This window comes from Glycine max, chromosome 16 (assembly GCF_000004515.6).
Source record: "Glycine max cultivar Williams 82 chromosome 16, Glycine_max_v4.0, whole genome shotgun sequence".
Classification (NCBI taxonomy): domain Eukaryota; kingdom Viridiplantae; phylum Streptophyta; class Magnoliopsida; order Fabales; family Fabaceae; genus Glycine; species Glycine max.
Window position 1 is genome coordinate 36,722,557 of NC_038252.2, and position 18,642 is coordinate 36,741,198.

At 33.3% G+C, this 18,642-nt stretch overlaps 3 protein-coding genes across 4 annotated transcripts; all 3 read right to left on the reverse strand.

Annotated features, from left to right (window-relative positions):
• Nucleotides 1-973: 973 nt before the first annotated feature.
• On the reverse strand, nt 974-4,949 carry LOC100786069 (ATP-dependent Clp protease ATP-binding subunit CLPT1-like). Its single transcript, NM_001254114.2, has 6 exons — nt 4,619-4,949; nt 4,473-4,508; nt 4,276-4,385; nt 2,531-2,710; nt 1,512-1,639; nt 974-1,431 (listed from the first exon to the last, which is right to left on the reverse strand). Exons 1-6 carry the CDS (start codon nt 4,903-4,905, stop codon nt 1,414-1,416), a joined length of 759 nt encoding a protein of 252 aa, NP_001241043.1. The 5' UTR covers nt 4,906-4,949; the 3' UTR covers nt 974-1,413.
• Nucleotides 4,950-6,589: 1,640 nt separating this feature from the next.
• Nucleotides 6,590-10,804, reverse strand: LOC100786582 (ATP-dependent Clp protease ATP-binding subunit-like). The gene is made up of 6 exons (NM_001255558.3): nt 10,465-10,804; nt 10,315-10,350; nt 10,093-10,202; nt 8,067-8,246; nt 7,013-7,140; nt 6,590-6,935 (listed from the first exon to the last, which is right to left on the reverse strand). Exons 1-6 carry the CDS (start codon nt 10,749-10,751, stop codon nt 6,894-6,896), a joined length of 783 nt encoding a protein of 260 aa, NP_001242487.2. The 5' UTR covers nt 10,752-10,804; the 3' UTR covers nt 6,590-6,893.
• A 2,703-nt stretch (nt 10,805-13,507) lies between these two features.
• Nucleotides 13,508-17,663, reverse strand: LOC106796566 (zinc finger BED domain-containing protein DAYSLEEPER). 2 transcript variants are annotated; one of them, XM_014769075.3, is made up of 3 exons: nt 17,362-17,663; nt 16,290-16,754; nt 13,508-16,196 (listed from the first exon to the last, which is right to left on the reverse strand). In XM_014769075.3, exons 2-3 carry the CDS (start codon nt 16,740-16,742, stop codon nt 13,581-13,583), a joined length of 3,069 nt encoding a protein of 1,022 aa, XP_014624561.1. In that variant the 5' UTR covers nt 16,743-16,754; nt 17,362-17,663; the 3' UTR covers nt 13,508-13,580. The 2 variants fall into 2 exon arrangements, with proteins under 2 accessions (XP_014624561.1, XP_014624559.1); XM_014769073.3 differs by having other exon boundaries at nt 13,508-16,754; nt 17,362-17,662.
• Nucleotides 17,664-18,642: the final 979 nt, after the last annotated feature.

Here is an 18,642-nt window from a genome sequence, read left to right on the forward strand (position 1 = left end):
AGTGGAATGTTTCATAATTATTGGTGAAAAAAATCAAAACATTTTACAAATAGAAAAACCCTAATTTTAACATGTGTTGAAAGAAAAACAATTTTAAATTTACATATTTAGAGTTAGATATAATTAATATCTGTAAAATTAATTTAGATTATTAAATGGAATGAAAATGTGCGTTGAAATTAATTTATTATGAGTTCTTATTGACATATTTTTTTATTAAAAATATAAAAATTATTTTCAAAAATCATAATAAAAAGTTAATTTATTATAATATGTGTATTTAAATACACAATTTCATCAAAAAAAAAATACATACATAATTGTCTCCTTTGTAAAATCAAACGAGTACATTGAATTCTTCGGAATTATTCTAACTTAACTCATAATTTTGAATTTCAATCATAATTTGTGGTCCTAATAGTTATACCAACTCAAGTAAAATGATCTCCTGCAGGGAGATTCATGTGGTTTCATACCAAAATGATGTTTCATTTGTAAACGAGATCTAAGCATAGTGCATTACTATCAAAATTGGGGCTTTTTACATGAATGGTGTAATTTTGTTGTAATGCTGTTAAATTTGGGTAACTTTGAGAAGAAAAAAAAAACAATAGTATAAGTTAAATTTAGAATCCAAATATAAAATAAATTCATATTAGATAAAATTTTGGTAATATTATATTTTTTTTTAATTTTAATTTTAGTTTCATCTTCTCTTCTAAGTTTTTATTTAATTTAGTGTTGTAAGGTTTTTTTGTTTTTTTATAACTGAGTGTTGTAAGTTTTTGTATCAACATTTGGCCATAGTATCATACTATCATAATACTCTAGCAATTATAATTTTATAACTTACCTATGTATTTATGATAATACAAGTATGGCATGCTTTATTCTTTCTATCATTTATATGTCGTATTAGTATCGAGGAACTTCGAATAGAACCTCGCAACACATTTTTTTCCTTCTTGGCTAATGCATGAAACAAATGAATCTTTTCTTTCACCGACCATAAGATCTTATGACGGTCCATTACAATTAATTTCATAATAAAAAAAGATTCGCTTTAAGCAAAATGATACAGATACAACTTGGATAAATTACAGGGTAACAAGTTACAGGGTAGAGACTAGAGATGATGCAGTGTGTGTGTGTGTGACTGCAATTCCACCATCACACATTGCTTAAAAATTGACTTCCACAAAACTTGTATAAATTAAAAAGGAATAAGAATTACATCATCTCCAAAATGGTGTACAACTCAGTATTTGAAATAACATTAACGCAGGTACTAGTTGATAAACTTGAGGGAGGATAGTTTATTTTCCCTAGAGGAACTTGCAACCCCAATGATCAACAGGTATCAATCAACCATTATTGCAAGAAAATTCTTAAGCTTGCCTTTTGAAACTCAAATCAAACATCACCACCAATCTGCGAGGAACATAAACCATATTTATACATTAAACATCAAAGTGTCAGTCAGCTAAAGCAACAAAACTTGAGACTCTTACTGTTTTAGCAAGTTCTTTGGCTTTTTCATCATTGAAACCTAGAGTAGCCAAGATCTGTTGACCTGCTGATTCTTTTTGAGACCATATTCCTAGAAGTAAATGTGTAGCGTTTATTTCTCCTCCTTCACCTGCATTTTATATGATAATAATTTAGTGAATACACAAGAGAAAACAAAAAATATTAAAGTAAGGTTATTAGCTAGCAGGATGAAGATCAACATGGTACAAATGCCACATCACAAACATGGTCAGATTACAAATACATTAGGCAATGGATGGGTCATTGATGAACATTTACTTTCATAGAGAGAAGGGAAACTAACTGAGCCATAACTTGGACAGTGTTTAACCTAAATTTTTAGGATCTTAAAAGTTACTTTAAAGATTAAAGCTAAAAAATAAGCTTTAAAATTATAGTTTTGTAATTTTGTAACTATTTTAACTTAAAAGTTACTTCTAAATTAAAAAGTGTTTGGCAATGCGTTTTTGGGTCTTGGGATTTAGAATGGCGAAGAAGGATAAGCTCCTAAAATTAGCTACAAGCCTCCTTTTATGTTTACTTCATTAGCAAAAAAGCACCATTATTTTGTCAAGTTTTTGTACAAATGTCTTTGGCATAACCTGTCCTTTTAAAGAGAAGAGAAGCTCAAAATAAGTTGAGTCAAACACTAACTTGAGCAAAACTAGACATGGCTAAGGCATAATAAAACTGATTGCATTTGATGAGGTCTTCATATTATCAAATTTTCAGGCTTTGTTCAGTATTGGAGAAAAAAATGTCATTTAAAATAAATTTTCACACTTCAGCCTCTTTCTAACAAAAGAGGCACAAGATAACTGAAAGCTTCTTTCTAGTTGGCAACGCAAACTCACCAATGGATTCATTTCATGCATCAAATAACTCAAAATATTTGAAACAGGGACATCTAAAACTGAGCAATGAATCTAGCTGATCATTTGTAAAAATTGTTGGCAGGGGGATACTAGTTGAAACTCGTCATATGGGAAACCATGCATACCTGACTTCAATTTTTCCTCAATTGCCCAATCAAGGGCTTTCTGGGCTGGTTCAGTCAAAGGAGGATGCTCAGGGCTGAAGAAAAACAAGTCGGATTTCCCAAGTAGCCCTACTGTTTCTTCACGTACTTTCAAAAGAGTAATTCCATTAGCTCTTAAGAATTTTGCAGCATTACTTGTTCCTGGAAAGAAAACAAAAAATGATTAAGTGCTCAAGAATATACAAAAGGCACAAATGCAAATCCAAATGGCAGGATCTAGGCAACAAGACTTAAAAAGGAACTTATTTCAACAAGATGAAATGAAGAAGAATAGACTCTAGTGCCACATTTTGAATAGCTCATTTGGTTTAGGTTTTACTGCATCTGAAGTTATACTGACAAAGGAACCAACCAAGGCTATGTACACGGTACCCTTTTTCTTTCAATAAGAATAAGAATGGAACATGAATACAATTGCTCACATAGTACTATAGTAGAGGGAAAAGCCACAAGTAAATTATCTCCTTCAATGAAAACTTGAGTACATCTACCTCATGATATATTGTTGAGCCCATAACTCATTTGAAAGGATAAAACAGAAGGTAACAATTTCCTTTTCCCACTCTCTTAATGATCAAGCAATGTTTTTAAATTGAGGAATAATGGAATATTTCTCAAGTTCTGGAGGCCAAAACGAGTATTTTTAGAAAGTCCAGTACACCATATGACAACCAAATAGGGCACCAAACCCCATAAGGCATGAGGTATTCAAACTTCCACAGGACTCTCATGGATATTTATAAAAGACAAGTTACCTATGTCCATATCAATACAACAAGGAGCATTCATCCAATTGGTAATTGGCAGAGTATAGACCATAAAGTATGGCAACCAAGTTCTCTATAAAAATAGAAGGTGGGTCAGAAATAGGATTATTCTAATTATGATTGAACAATTCTGCTCAGTTAAACCCATTCACATTTTAAAAATGTTGTTTACTAGTTAGAAAGAAAAACATTTAGCATCCAGGAAGCTTAACAACTACAATTTTTCCCATTCATTCAAAGAATGCCATATTGTGCATTTGTCCTTACTGAAACATGAAGGATATGAATTTTCCATTCAATATTTCAATTAATGGCTATTGAACAACTATAATTCATAGGTACTTCTAAGTCTGTCCGGTACCAGTACTAATTGGGAACACATGTATGCAATACCCACTTATCACTCAAGTACAACATAGACACCAAAGCTGGTTGCTAAGTTAAATTGCTACTTCAGTACCTTTAAAACTTGCACCTTCTTTAAAAACTTTTGCTTACTTGAGTTAGAACTCAACATTACAAAAGTTGTTTATATGTTATAAGGGTTTAATTTTCATACCCTATCAACATACATAAAAATTTACTCAGACAACTAATAAAAAGAACACCTTAGATATGACTTTTAAAGTAATTATTAAAATCTATGATCGGATAACAGGGTAAAAAATCTGTCAATGCATTCTAATTAAATTTTAAAATTATTTTACATCTTTACTAGTGCCCATGCAACACAATTAGCCAAGCCTATTTGCATAAACTTTTTCATAAACACTAATAAGAAGTAAAAGAAACTGAACTTCTCTTGCAAACTAAAAGCAACTTATGCATTTAAACTTATTTTTTCTTTTCTTCTTATTTTCCTCTCTTACGATAGAAGGACTAGTTTTCATGGCTATTACTGAAATTAAAAAGACACCAATTGTAATTGTAAATATAAACCTTCAACCAAAATCCCCATGAGAAGCGCCTCGGTTCCCGTGTTTGGATACTTGAGCTTCCTCGCTTCCAATTCCCCCATTGCATACGATTTTATACCCCTCTCCGACCACCTGAACCAAACCACACAACCCTCAAAACACACACTCACACAACAATCCAATAAAGTCACTGAAAAACGACAACAACAATGAACTCACTTTGGGGTTTTCTCGGGCGTATCCGAAAGGGGTTTCCTGCAAAAAAACGGAAGAAAAAAAAAAGATGGAAACTTTCAGCAATCCGAGATGACCCAGAAGAAAATTCGAGAGACCCATTACGTGTGTTGACGAAGAGAGAAGCTTACGGGGTGGGGAGGCTAAACGACACGGTGGCTGAGGTTGCACGGCAATTGGTGTTGGGGAGGGAATGAGACGATGAGGTGGCGCGTAGGAGGGTGATCCTGGTGCCGAAGAGAGATGTGGGAGGGAGAGTGCAGTGGTTGTTGGGGTTTGAATGGGATAAGGAGTGAGCAGAGAGTGTAGGTAGGGTTGAAGAGAGTGTGGGAATGGAAGCCATTGGAAGGAGATGAAGAGAGAAATTAGAGGTTTTGGGAAGAGGGGTTGAGTAAACGGGTAGAGTGGAAGCTTTCATGCTCAAGCAAGCTAAGAGTGAAGAGGTTTTGGAGTGTTAAAGGCTATGAATCCTATGATAGTTAGTCTTTTTTTTAAGGTTATGATAGTTAGTGTTAAATGAAGAGATCGATTATCATCGTGATCAACTATGAAAGATTATTTCAGCTTAAACTTAACAAGAGATTTTATATTTAAGTCTGAATATCCAATTGTGTAAAATAATTAAGATATGTTTTGATTTGTTAAAAATGATAGTACAAAACAACTCAAATTCAATAATTATTCCATATTTGTTTTTAAAAAATTCTCATGCTGATGGCACAAACAATTGACCACACAAAACTTCATTTTTTTTTTACTCAATATTGCTGTTAAATATGGTTACGTTGATATAGTTAGGGAGATGATTCAATATTATGATAATATTACATTGTCAATAATAATTTGGCTCAATAATTCAATTGTAACAGTATTTTCTGTACTGTTTTCTATATTTTCAGAGCTACATTCAGATAACAGGATTAATTTATTTTGTTCTAAGAAAAAGTGGACCATTTTCATATTCTTTCTCTCAACTTTCTCTCCCAGATTTCTTTCCTTTTCTATTATTTTCCAGTTTTATTCATTTATTTGTTTTTGCTTTTATGTGTTCCAACTATTTTTTAAAATTTAAACAACCAAATAAGAAGAAGAAGAAAAAAAAAAAAAACAACTGCCGGTGCGTATGCACGGTCCCCAAACTACCAATCTACAGCGTATTCCTTTTTCACCGCATTGCAGCAACCTATATTATCACTACAAGGTTTTCTTGAATTGGTTCTCAGAAGAGTTTTTCTCAGGGATTGAACTCCCCTAGCACAATTGTAATTTTCTTTTTTATTTAGGAAGCACTGTTTGGAATTTTGTTAGGAGGAATCCTATTACATTAACCATATCATGTGGCCCACTATTGCCCCGATGCTCAAGAGCAAGAAGAAGCCAATTTAACAAAAAAAAATATTAATGTAGATTATATTTAAATAATTATATTAGAAACAATATTATAGTAAAATTTATTTTATGTTTATACTGTACTTCATCCATCAAATGAAGGATAAGATAAAAAATTATATTATAACTTACACGATCATCCCATGTTACTTTTTTTATCTTATACTTCAAGATGTATCAAATAAGTTTTTTAAGAAAAATTTTATCACTCGATATTATTCGATTTCAGATTTGAGTCATAAATATACAACTATGTTAAGATAATTTTACACTATCATTTTTATAATTTTTAAAATAATTTTATAAAAGATGAACAAATTTAACATATACAATAATTTATAATTGAATAACAAATTATTATTATTATTATTATTCTATAACCTTTTTTTGTCATGTTCAAAGATTATGAGTGAAATAATTATTTTTATCACTTAAATATCATCAGGAGTTCGATTTATCATCTCTGCATGGAAAAAAATGTCAGTAGTATCATAAGGATATTAGCCATTAATTTTTGGTGGAATGATACCAGGGCTAAAAAAAAACTAAAATAAGGTGATTTTTAATAAGTTAACTAGTATTTTATTTGGTGTCTCCATAAAATAAAAAGTTTATTTTATATAACTAAAATTAATTATAAATAAATATTTTTAAATAAAATATATTGTGGTTGAAATTTGTACTAAATATAAATATAAAAAATAAAAAGGTTTCGGGGTTAGCAAAATGATATAGATACAACTCATTTAAAAGGGATAGTAAGTTACAGCGTAGAGATGATGCAGTGTGTGACTGCAATTCCACCATCACACACTGCTTAAAAATTGACTTCCACAAAACTTGTATAAATTAAAAAAAGAATAAGAATTACATCAACTCCAAATGGTGTAGTATTTGAAATAACATTAACGCAGACACTTGTTGATAATCTTGAGGGAGTATAGTTAATTTTCCCTAGAGGAACTTGCAACCCCAATGATCAACAGGTATCAATCAACCATTATTGCAAGAAATTTCTTAAGCTTGCCTTTTGAAACTCAAATCAACATCCCCATCAATCTGCATGAGACATAAACCATATTTATACATTAACATCAAGGTGTCAGTCAGCTAAAGCAACAAAACTTCAGACTTACTGTTTTAGCAAGTTCTTTGGCTTTTTCATCATTGAAACCTAGAGTATCCAAGATCTGTTGACCTGCTGATTCTTTCTGTGACCAAATTCCTAGAAGTAAATGTGTCACGTTTATTTCTCCTCCTTCACCTGCATTTTATATGATAATAATTTTAGTAAATACACAAGAGAAAACAAAAAATATAAAAAAAGTAAGATTATTAGATAGCAAGATGAAAATCAACATTGTACAAATGCAACATCACAACAAGGTCCCATTACTAATACATTAGGTAATGGCTTGGGCATTGATAGGCATTTACTTACATAGAGAGATGGTTAACTAACTGAGCCATAAGTCGTATAGCATTTTAACCTAAATATTTAGGATCTTAAAAGTAAAGATTGAAACTAAAAAATAAGAGCTTTAAAAATAAAGTTGTTTAGTAATTTTATAATTTTTTTAACTTGAATGTTACTTCTAAATTAAAAATTGTTTGGTAATGTGTTTTTGGGCCTTGGGATGTGGAATTGACAAGGAGAAGGAGAAGCTCATAAAATTAGCTACAAGCCTGAAGCCTCATTTATGTTTACTTCATTAGCCAAAAAGCACCTTCATTTTGTAGAGCTTTTGTTCAAATGTGTTTGACTTTAGCACAACTTCTTCTGAAGAGTTAGAGAAACTCAAAATAAGCTGATTCAAAGACTAACTCAAAACTATAGACATGGCTGAGGCAAAAAAGTTATAAAACTATTATTAGAACTGATCGCATTTGATGAGGTCTTCATATTACCAAATTTTCAAGTAATGGGGAGAAACAGATGTCATTAAAAATCAATTTTCCTACTTCAGCCTCTTTTTAACAAAAGAGGCACAAGACAACTGAACTCTTCTTTCTACTTGATGTTGCAAACTCGCCAATAAATTCATTTCATGCATCACGTTAATCTCAAAGTGGAAAAAATATTCGAGAAAGGAGACATCCTAAACTGAACAATGAATCTAGCTGATCAATTGCCAAATTTTTGGCAGGGTGACACTAGTTGATAATCGTCAGAGCAGAAACCACGTATACCTGACTTCAATTTCTCCTCGATTGCCCAATCAAGGGCTTTCTGGGCTGGTTCAGTCAATGGAGGATGCTCAGGGCTGAAGAAATACAAATCAGATTTCCCTAGTAGCTCTACTGTTTCTTCACGTACTTTGAAAAGAGTAATTCCATTAGCTCTTAAGAATTTTGCAGCTTTACTTGTTCCTGAAAGGGAAACAAAAGTTGATTAAGAGTTCAAGAGTATACAAAAGGCACAAATCCAGATCAATATTTAAATTAAATAAGTGCTCGAGGATAAAGGCACAACGGCACAAGTGCCTTTAGAAATCCAAATGGCAGGATCTTCCCAACAAGATTTAAAAAGGAATTTATTTCAAAAAGAAGAAAAAGAAATGAAGCATAATAGACTCTAGTATCACATTTTGAATAGCACATTTAGTTTAGGTCACTGCATCTTAAGTTACAGTGACATTGTGACAAAGGAACCAACCATGGCCATGTATACACAGTTACATTTTTCTTTCAATAAGAATGGAGCATGAATACAATGGCTCACATGGTAGAGGGAAAAACCACAAGAAAATGATCATCTTCAATGAAACTAAACTTGAGTGTCTACCTCATGAAATATTCTTGTTGAACCCATAACTCATTTAGAAGGATGAAACAACCCTCTCTTTTTCTGATCCAGCAATGTTTTTATATTGAGAATAATGAAATATTTCTCAAGCTTTGGGAATGCAAGTCCTTTTAGCATGTCATGTACCCCATATGCCATAACCAAAGAGGGTACCAAACCCCATGAGATATTCAAGCTTCCACAGGGCTCTCCTATGGATTTATAAAAGACAATTGACCTATGTCCATATCAATACAGCAGGAACATTCATCCAATTGGCAATTGGAAGGGTATAAACCATGAAGTATGGCAACAAAATTCTCTTAAAAACTATAAATGATAGGTCAGAAATAGGACTATTCTATTATGATGGAGCATTCTGCTAAGTTAAACCATCCACATTTCAAGAATGCTGTTTGATAGTTGGAAAGAAAAACACCTAGCATCCAATCCGATGTGAATGTGACCATAAAACAGTTATAACATATCTAATAAAAATACAAAAACATTTACCAGCAACAACCAGGAAGATTAACTACTGCTTTCTTTTTCCATCCATTCAAAGAATGTCATGTTGTGCTTACTGAAACTAAAAGAATTTGAACTTGCCATTCAATATTTCAATTAATGGCTATTGGACGACTATGATGCATAGGTACTTCTAAATCTCTGTCCGGTACCAATACTAATTGGGAAGACATGTATGCAACACTCACATATCCTTCAAGTACAACATAAACACCAAAACTTGCTGCAGTAGGCTTGTTACTAAAGGAAACAAATTGCTACTTCAGTCCCTTTAAAACTTGTACCTTCTTTAAATACTTTTGCTTACTTGAGCTAGAACTCAGAACATTACAAAAATTGTATTTATATTATGTGTTTAATTTTCACACCCTGCCAACATATGTCAACTAATAAATAATCACCTAGATGTGACTTTTAAAGTAATTATTGCAAAGGTCAACAACTTTACCATACATGGCAATCTATGATTGGATGACACAGTAAGAAATCTGCCAAGTGCCAATGCATTCTAATAAATTCATATTGTAATTCTAATACTAAATTTTTATACTTTTATATTTCTATAAGATATAACCCCCATAACCGGTTGAATTTTTTTTTATGCAACACGATTAGACAAGTCTGTTTGCATAAACTTCTTCATAAGCACTTATTGTAGAAGAAATTAGGAAATAGAAAAAACTACACATCTCTTGTAAACTGAGATGAACTTGTGCACTTGACATTATAAAAAAACTCTTTCATTTACCTTCTATAAAAGCCGAAATGGATACGTTGATTTTAGAATACAGGAGAAACTTAATTCATTTTTTTCTTATTTTTTTTCTCTTACGATAGAAGGACTAGTTGTCATGGCTATTACTTAAATTAAAAAGGCACCAATAGTAATTGTAACTAACAAACCTTCAACCAAAATCCCCATGAGAAGTGCCTCGGTTCCCGTGTTTGGATACTTGAGCTTCCTCGCTTCCAATTCCCCCATTGCATATGACTTTATAGCCCTCGCCGACCACCTGAACCAAACCACACAACCCTCAAAACACACACACACAACAACAACAACAACAACAACAACAACAACAACCCAATTACATCACTGAAAAACGACAAAAACAATGAACTCACTTTGGGGTTTTCTCAGGCGTATCTGAAAGGGGTTTCCTGCAAAAACGGAAGAAGAAGAAAAAAAAAAGATGGAAACTTTCAGCAATCCGAGATGACCCAGAAGAAAATTCGAGCGACCTATTACGTGTATTGGCGAAGAGAGAAGCTTACGGGGTGGGGAGGCTAAACGACACGGTGGCTGATGTCGCACGGCAATTGGTGTTGGGGAGGGAACGAGACGATGAGGTGGCGCGTAGGAGGGTGATCCTGGTGCCGAAGAGAGAGGTGGGAGAGAGAGTGCAGTGGTTGTTTGGGTTTGAATGGGGTGAGGAGTGAGCAGAGATTGTGGGTAGGGGTGAAGAGAGTGTGGGAATGGAAGCCATTGGAAGGAGATGAAGAGAGAAATGAGAGGTTTTGGGGAGATGGGTTGGGCAAAAGGGTAGAGTGGAAGCTTTCATGCTCAAGCAAGGAGAGGGAAGGGTGAGTCAGAGGTTGTTTTTGTTGACAAATATTGGAGAAAGGTAAAAGGGCCATACAATAGATTGTGTTATCCATTATAAACCTTTATAAATTACTAGCTAGTAACATGACTAGTAGTATGTCAACTTTGAATTTTGAACTTATTTTAATTTCAAGACGTAAATTTTGTCATATTAAATTCACGTGTATAAAAATTATAAAATATAAAATTCAATTGATATTTGAAGAAAAGGGAAACATGATCATAATGAGAAGAACGTGAAAAAAAATTTTAACTTATTTAATATCAGTTTTTTTTCTAGTTGGTTGTAAGACTTATTTTTCATGGGATTTTTTATTATGTTTATGACTTATTTTTGTTTAAATGTTAATTAAGTTTTTATTTTACAATAAAACAAGTTTCACATCTCAAATTAGTTTAAAATATTTAAAATTATATTTCAAATTTGAAAATTGTCATCATTTTAAAAGAATCATTTTTTCTCATTTTAAAAACATAAATCACTAAATTAGATTTTTTTTAAAGGTAAATAACTAAACTAAATATAATTAAAAACGTAAACACTAAAGGTGTATTTTAATTTATTTTATTCGAGTGAGAACGAGGGAATAAATGTTGATTCATGTATAATTATTAGTCTTAGGAGTTTCAATCGTCTATTGTATAAGATATTTATTTTAATATAATTTAAATTTATAATAAATAAATATTTTGAATATAAAAAATAGATATTAAACTTAAAATTGTGATAAAAGGTTATATTGATGTTTCTTTAAAAAATATTGATTTAATTTAGAGATAAATATAAAAATGAAAGGAGAGTAATTTGAAAAAATCAAGAAAGGTTTTGGCTAATTAATTTGAGGATGTGAAATACACTTAGAAAGGAAGGAAGTTTGTCTGAGAACACAATTCAAACATTGTAATTCCAAAACTTTACTTTGAGGTTTAGTATTATTGATACTATAGTCAGAGATTATTGAGAATTTATTGTGATAATTTTATAATTGTGTTCTTTTATAAGAATGATAAATACTCAAAAAGAGCAAAATACATGATTTTGATACATTTATCTGTTAAAGAAGAAGATAAAAAATAGAAAGTGTTAAATTAATATATTGGTATAAATTTAATGATAACATGTTTATTGACTAAAGGTTTACCATCCAAGACATTCATTGGCCATGTTAAAAAGAATCAATGTTATGGATAAATCCTTGTTAATAATGTAATGTGATGTGATGTGTGTATATACATTTCCATTGCAATGCTAGTAGTATTTTCACAAAGTTTGATCAAGTAGAATTTGACCTATTTCATCATTGAGAAAAAGTATGAAAAAAATCATATTGATTTTTCGACCAAAAATATTATGTAAAAATTTCGATTTTTTCATTTTTCTCTATCCGATCTCATAGGTAGAACATTTGAAACAATAAACAACTCTTTCTTTTGTATTTGTTGTATGCAAAAACAATAAATTATTCTTTAAAGCAAACAGAATTTCCTACCCCAAGTCCACGAAGGTGAGGTCATTGCTTTACTGAAAACACTTTGTTGGTTGAAAGAATTGAATAAGGAGAATGTTATTATAGAGCTCGACTATCAGAGAGTAACAAATATATAGTATGTCCTGCTATGGTGTTGATGTTTCTGAGTTTGGTGTTATTATCAAACAGTGCAGGGAATTACTCAAGGATATCTCAAACTCTTCAATATCGTCACATTGAAAGACAAGTAATTAAGAGAAAATGGTTGTGAGGTGCACTTTGGCAACGAGAGTGAATCTTTTGTCAGTAGAGCATTATGAGCAATTAACATAAAAATCATGTGAAAAAATTGAGTCTGAATTGGAAGCATTAATTTGTTGCATGCATGCAGGAACGCGTTGTAGTACTAGTGAAGGAACCATGGAGAAATAGAAAGGGTTGAATTGGAAGGAGGTTCCGGCATTGATAATATTTTCAATATGTTGGATATTTTTTATTAATATAAGTAATTGTTTTGTTAATTTATAAGATCTTTTTTATTTTATAAATGTTAATAACAAATAATTTTTTGTTGATGAAAATTTTACTATTTTAATGCTTTATCCTTATGTCGACCCAACATGCAGACGGACCAAATAGTTCATGCAACCGAGTAGAGGAGATACAGAAAAATGTTTTGAGAGAGATGTAAATACAATGTCATAGATTAAGGAATTAAGGGTGAGAGAAAAGGAGAAGACTACGAGAAGACCCTTTTTTCCAAGACTATGAAAACTGAATCTATATCCTCACTTTACTTCTTGCTTATTTGTTGGTTGAGATAATTTAGTGAAAGTTGCATGCAGTTACGGATAATGAATTATGAGCATCTTTTTTCCTTTCTTGGTAGTTGGTTCTTTCCCTGGTGTATTTAATAATTAATATTCGTAGAAATGATTTTTCTTTTCTTCGTTTTCTTAATGATCGAGGGGGGTAAATGTCAAAAAATTCAGCAATCATTTTAGTTTTTTCATATTTTGCTACAATTACATTGCATGATTATGATGTTTATAGCTGGGGGTTAAATTTTGGATATAAATATTTATCTCTACGAACAGAGAAATTATCGGTATCAACTATCAAGTGTCAACCAAAGAGGCAGTCACTAGAATTATAGTCTAAAACTGAAGCTACGCTAGAAACTACATATTTGCATCCAACTATCCAAATTAACACATAATATACCCAAATGGAGAATTGTGAATTCAAATAAAAATGTCATCATTTACTATTTATAATCCAGGGTATAAGCATCTAAAAAATCTAGAATACCATTTTCACAAGTGCTGAAGTGCATTAATAGATTCAGCGGTTGTTCCATACAGCATCCAGTCCTTGGTACATACAAGAGCCTCCAGTGTCTCTGGCCGCAAGGAACTCCGATACTCATCAATTTCTTTGCTTTTTGAATAAAACACAGAATCAGGAGCAACCGTAGAAACTGGAATGGATAATATATCCCGGGCCATCTTGGAAAGAGTAGGATACTTGATTTTGTTTAGCTTCCACCAAGCTAATACATCAAAGTCTGGTACACGTGGTAACAGTGATTCTTCAAGATACTGATCTAGCTCAGATTTCGTCTGTTGGCTAGTGGTTTCCATGATATAGGCATCAAAATCTGTAAGACCATTATCAGACAACACAGCACCTCCTGGGGATTCCTCCATCTTACTGTGGCTTTCAGCACTTCCATTTTCAGAATACACCGGTCTTAGTGGTAGGGGATGGGCTACATACTCATGAAACAGCTCCTGAATTCCATCATCCACAGTCCTGATATAGAAATGAGCATCCTCACCATAGATTTTTGTGAAACTGAACTCCACAAGTTTCATCTTAAAACGAGGATCCATAACTACTGCAAGAGCCAAAACCAGACTACACTCTCTCCAATACTTATCAATCTTTTCACTCATAATTTTATTAAGGTTGCTAATGAAGGGATCTTCACTCGTAACTGCACGAGCTGCATCTAACTGCAACTTCCAAACTTCGTGAAAGAAGGCAATAGTAGTGGGATGAGTTGTTGTAGTAAGAATGTTTGCTGCATCAAAAAGTGGCTTCAAGTAGCTACAGAGGATCTCAACCAGCTTCCAATCCTGCATAGATGGGGGGGCTCCCTTGTAATCAGGATCAGAAGTGTCCAAACAAGAAAAAACTTCCTTTAGCTCAGAAGCTGCCACAAGCATTTGATATGACCTATTCCAATGAATTTGGTCATCAATAAAAAGGCTCCTTTCACTAGGAACCTGAAGATGCCGCTTCAGCTCCAAGAATTTTTCCTCATGTAATTCTGAAATCTTCACGTATTTTACACTATCACGAATTTTATTGATCAAGTCTTGTGCTGAACCCAATAAATCCTTTGCAACACTGCTTAAAGTACAGGCAATGCAATTACCAACTAGCAACTGACCATTGAGGATAAGTGGATTCTTCACAGAGAGTAATGGTCTGAGATGTTCAAGGGCAACATTACTCAGTGCTTGATTGCAAGTGATAGAAAACAGCCTACCCTCCAACCCCCAATCAGAAAGGCAAACAGCTATAGCATGGGTGAGTGCAGAATCTGAATCAGGAAATGGTTCCATTACAACATTGAGAATTCGCCTCTGCAACTTCCAATCATGATCAACAAAATGTCCTGTGATAAATACATAACCTAAAGATTGACTTGATGTCCAGATGTCCAGTGTCAAACAAACACGTCCAGGTAATCCATCAATACACTTCAAAAGATGTTGCTTTTCCATCAGATAAGTTGCAACACAATCTCCCTGGATAGAGTTAAAGGTCTCCATTTTGAACTGGGGCTGCAGATTTTGGACAAATGCAACAAATCCCGAATGCTCAACCATGTGAAGGGGGTAATCATGCATAATGATCATCCTAGCAATCTCATTGCGGCATTGATCTTGATCAAAAATGACATACGGCATACTAGGGGATCTATATTGTCTTTTCCGTGTACTGCTAGCATCTCCAGTCCCACTTCTCCTAGTTCGTGCAGCATATGGGGTCAACTGATTACGGTTATGGTTGCGCAAAAGAGCTGAGCAGGTCCCCTTGGCTACATGGCGTTTGAGATGGCTGGTGCCAGCAACTTTTGAACCTGTACTATAGGCAAAAGTTTGAGCGCATTGCTTGCAGCGTGCCCTTCTACATTCAGGACTAACTGCTTCAATTGTGAAGTGTTCCCAGACTATAGACTTCTTTTTCCTTCGCTTGATAGGTTGCGCTTCTGGGATACAATCCTCATTGTTCAGGGGTGTCTCAGCATTTATTATCTCGTAGCTGGGTATGGCATCAGAAAAGGTCATTTCATAGTTTGCTTGAGAATTGACTATCTGATTGTGGTGCATTGTTTCAGTATTTTCCAGCTCATAATGAGACAGCATTTGGGAATTGGCCAGCTGATTATGGGACAATGCTTCAGAGTTCGATAGCTGATTGAGGGATACAGCCTCTGAATGGTTTGGATGATCGTTGGGCAGTGTTTCATAATGACTCAGATGATTATGATACATTACTTTGATGTCTGATAGATGAGTATCTGTCAGTGGTTCAGAATAAGGTAGTGGTTCTGAATGAGGCAGTGATTCAGGTTGAGGCAGCTGATCTTCAGGAATCATATAGAGATTAGTGAATTGATTATCAGGACCAGTTTCAGAATGGGAGAGCAGATTGTTATGATTCCTTGTATGATTAGCCAACTCATTTTCAGGCGGAGCTTCTGAGATGACCTGATCATTGCATGTCTGAGTTTTGAGCATGTTGGCTTCATTGTCAGGCTGTGTCTCAGACATGACCACCTCAGAGCTTTGCTGAGTCTCAGAAATGATCCCTTCATTGCCTTGCACGGTTTCAGATGTAACCACCTCATCACTGTGCTGTGTTTCAGATACAAGCACATCATTACTCGTATGTTTTTCAGAATTACAATTACCCACATTATTATGGTTTGGCAATGCCTCAGTATTCACCTGCTGGTTGCTGGGTTGAGAAGCCTTCATCTTCATATCAAGAGGTGCTTCAGAACTAACCAACTGACCACTGTTAGACAAATCTTCAGAGTTAGCAGACTGATTGGTGGGAACTGCCTTGGAATCACCTGTCTGACTGCTCCATGAGGCCTCAGCATTGTCTGGCTGGTTGCTGGTTAGTGATTCACAATTCTCCAGATGGTCATTCATAGGTTCTTCAGAGTTGCCCAAATATTGGTTGGGTAATGCCGCCACTGCTTCACCATTAGTAGCCAGTGTTTCAGAAGCAGGAAGTTCCTTGTTAGGCCGTGTTTCCAAATTGCTCGGCTCAGACTCTGGCGGTATTTCAGACTCCGCCAGATCATTGCCGGGCTGAGCATCAGTACCAACAACAACAACAATTGGATCCTTTTTCATATCAGGAGTCACCTTTTCTTCAAGGGTATCAACCATCCTGCCTAACACCTGGAAGAAAAAAGATACTAATTAATTAATGGTGAATTACAATCGAGAAACAGTTTCCAGAAATACAGATACAATAGTATACATCAGAAAAAAACACTTTAATGTTTCTTTCTTGCATCAGATATCAAAGCAAAATACAAAGGATTCAGACAAACACCAACAATTATATTACATTAGTCTTAGTCCACAAGGCAGTGCCATTATGCCTGACACTGTCTACATATTAAAAAAATTGTCTTTTATTGTATGTGTAAATGACTGCAATGATGATGAAACCCTAGTGGGTTTTAAGTTTTAAAAGTTCCCATCAAGTTACTTTTTGTTGAGCACTAAAACAGAGCCCACACCTCATAACTACTTAACCTGTTCTTCAATAAGTTAGCAATGGTAGAACCGCAAACACAAAAAAAAAAAAAACAAGAAAACAAACAACAAATTAGTATTAATAATCGCAACCCTGGGATCGATAATAGTTTCAGATCACTCAAAATCTGAGGATAAAAACAACATTTTCAAAAAAAAATATGTTGAAAATCGGGGAAATAAAAAAGAGGAACAAGAAAGAGAATGAATAACAGAATAAGGGGTTTTAGCAGGTGTTACTTACAGTGGAAACTAACGGTGATGGAAGAGGAAGCCCGGAAACGGAGCTTCAGGGCCCGACGGAGTGAGATCTTTGGGTTTTTTTGCAGAGAAAGACGGAGAGATTTGGGCTTCGGAACCAACCAACCCTAGGAGGAGGTAATTGGACCTTGGAGTGTCACGATGGTTTTAAAATAGGGTATTTGGACTCAAAGGTCCATTATTATTATTATTATTATTATTATTATTTCTATTTATTTTATTTTTTATAAAAAAAAATTACATTTTGGTTTGATTGTTAGGTCTATGTTTCTGTGTCTTCTCGTTCCTTTTCCGAAGCCATAGCCCTAGCCCACCCTGTTATCAATAAAAGAGAATGGTTGAGGTTGTTTTATTTAGTTATTTATTTATTATTATGTTTTTGGGACTTTAAGTTGCAGTTGGAGACCATTATACTCACTGGATGGGTGTGAATGAGGGCCCACTCCATCTCAGGAGAATTTTCAGCCCAATGATATTTCAGTTTTCCACTTTGATACTATTTTATGGTTTTATTTAGTAGATGAGATATAATAAGATGGGATGATAATAGAATAAGGTAAGAATATAATAAGTTTTTATATATCTAATATTATATATATATATATATATATCATTTTATTACATGCTTAAATTTATTTTAATCGATTGTACAATTTTGGTTCCTTATAATGTTTTATTACACTTTCAGTCTTTCATATTTTTGAAATTTAACAATTTTTATTCATTATTAGTTTGTTGTTAAATTTTTAATAAAAATTATTAACATGACATGATAATCATAACATGATGCTGACATGCTATTAAAAAAATTGTTACAAAAGTTTTAATTAAGTTGAAATTCTTACTCAACATTTTTTAATCAATTAAATAAAAAAATAATTAAATATAATAAATATATGATTTGTACGGTGGGTGTTAGATCTCCTCTACTTAAAATTCTTGATTTCAAAATATATTCAAACCTTGGGTAGTAAAAAAAAGAGTGATATGTTGTATTTATAAGATCGAATTTCATATTTGGATGAACCTCACAACAACATAGATTACAAGCATCAAGATAGGCTTCTAATCGAACAGTTGAAACAAATGGATGAACCTTCTCAATTTATTTAGTATAGGATGTTTGTGTTTTAGAAATTTTGAATAGACTCACTCAATCTCAGGTATCCCTTGAATGAAAACTCTAAATACCACTTTGTTATTTTTTTTATCTATGAGAAGAAGAAAAATAATGTGCCAAAAAATATGTATTATATCATAAACT

Excerpts from the sequence above, each read along its gene's own strand:
- LOC100786582 (NM_001255558.3), bottom strand. The coding sequence starts at position 10,751 with ATGAAAGCTTCCACTCTACCCTTTTGCCCAACCCATCTCCCCAAAACC. Across the intron at positions 10,203-10,314 it reads ACGCCTGAGAAAACCCCAAA|GTGGTCGGCGAGGGCTATAA; the intron begins GTGAGTTCATTG and ends GGTTTGGTTCAG. Across the intron at positions 8,247-10,092 it reads CATGGGGATTTTGGTTGAAG|GAACAAGTAAAGCTGCAAAA; the intron begins GTTTGTTAGTTA and ends TTTCCCTTTCAG.
- LOC100786069 (NM_001254114.2), bottom strand. The coding sequence starts at position 4,905 with ATGAAAGCTTCCACTCTACCCGTTTACTCAACCCCTCTTCCCAAAACC. Across the intron at positions 4,386-4,472 it reads ACGCCCGAGAAAACCCCAAA|GTGGTCGGAGAGGGGTATAA; the intron begins GTGAGTTCATTG and ends GGTTTGGTTCAG. Across the intron at positions 1,640-2,530 it reads TGAGGAAAAATTGAAGTCAG|GTGAAGGAGGAGAAATAAAC; the intron begins GTATGCATGGTT and ends TATAAAATGCAG.
- LOC106796566 (XM_014769073.3), bottom strand. The coding sequence starts at position 16,742 with ATGGTTGATACCCTTGAAGAAAAGGTGACTCCTGATATGAAAAAGGAT.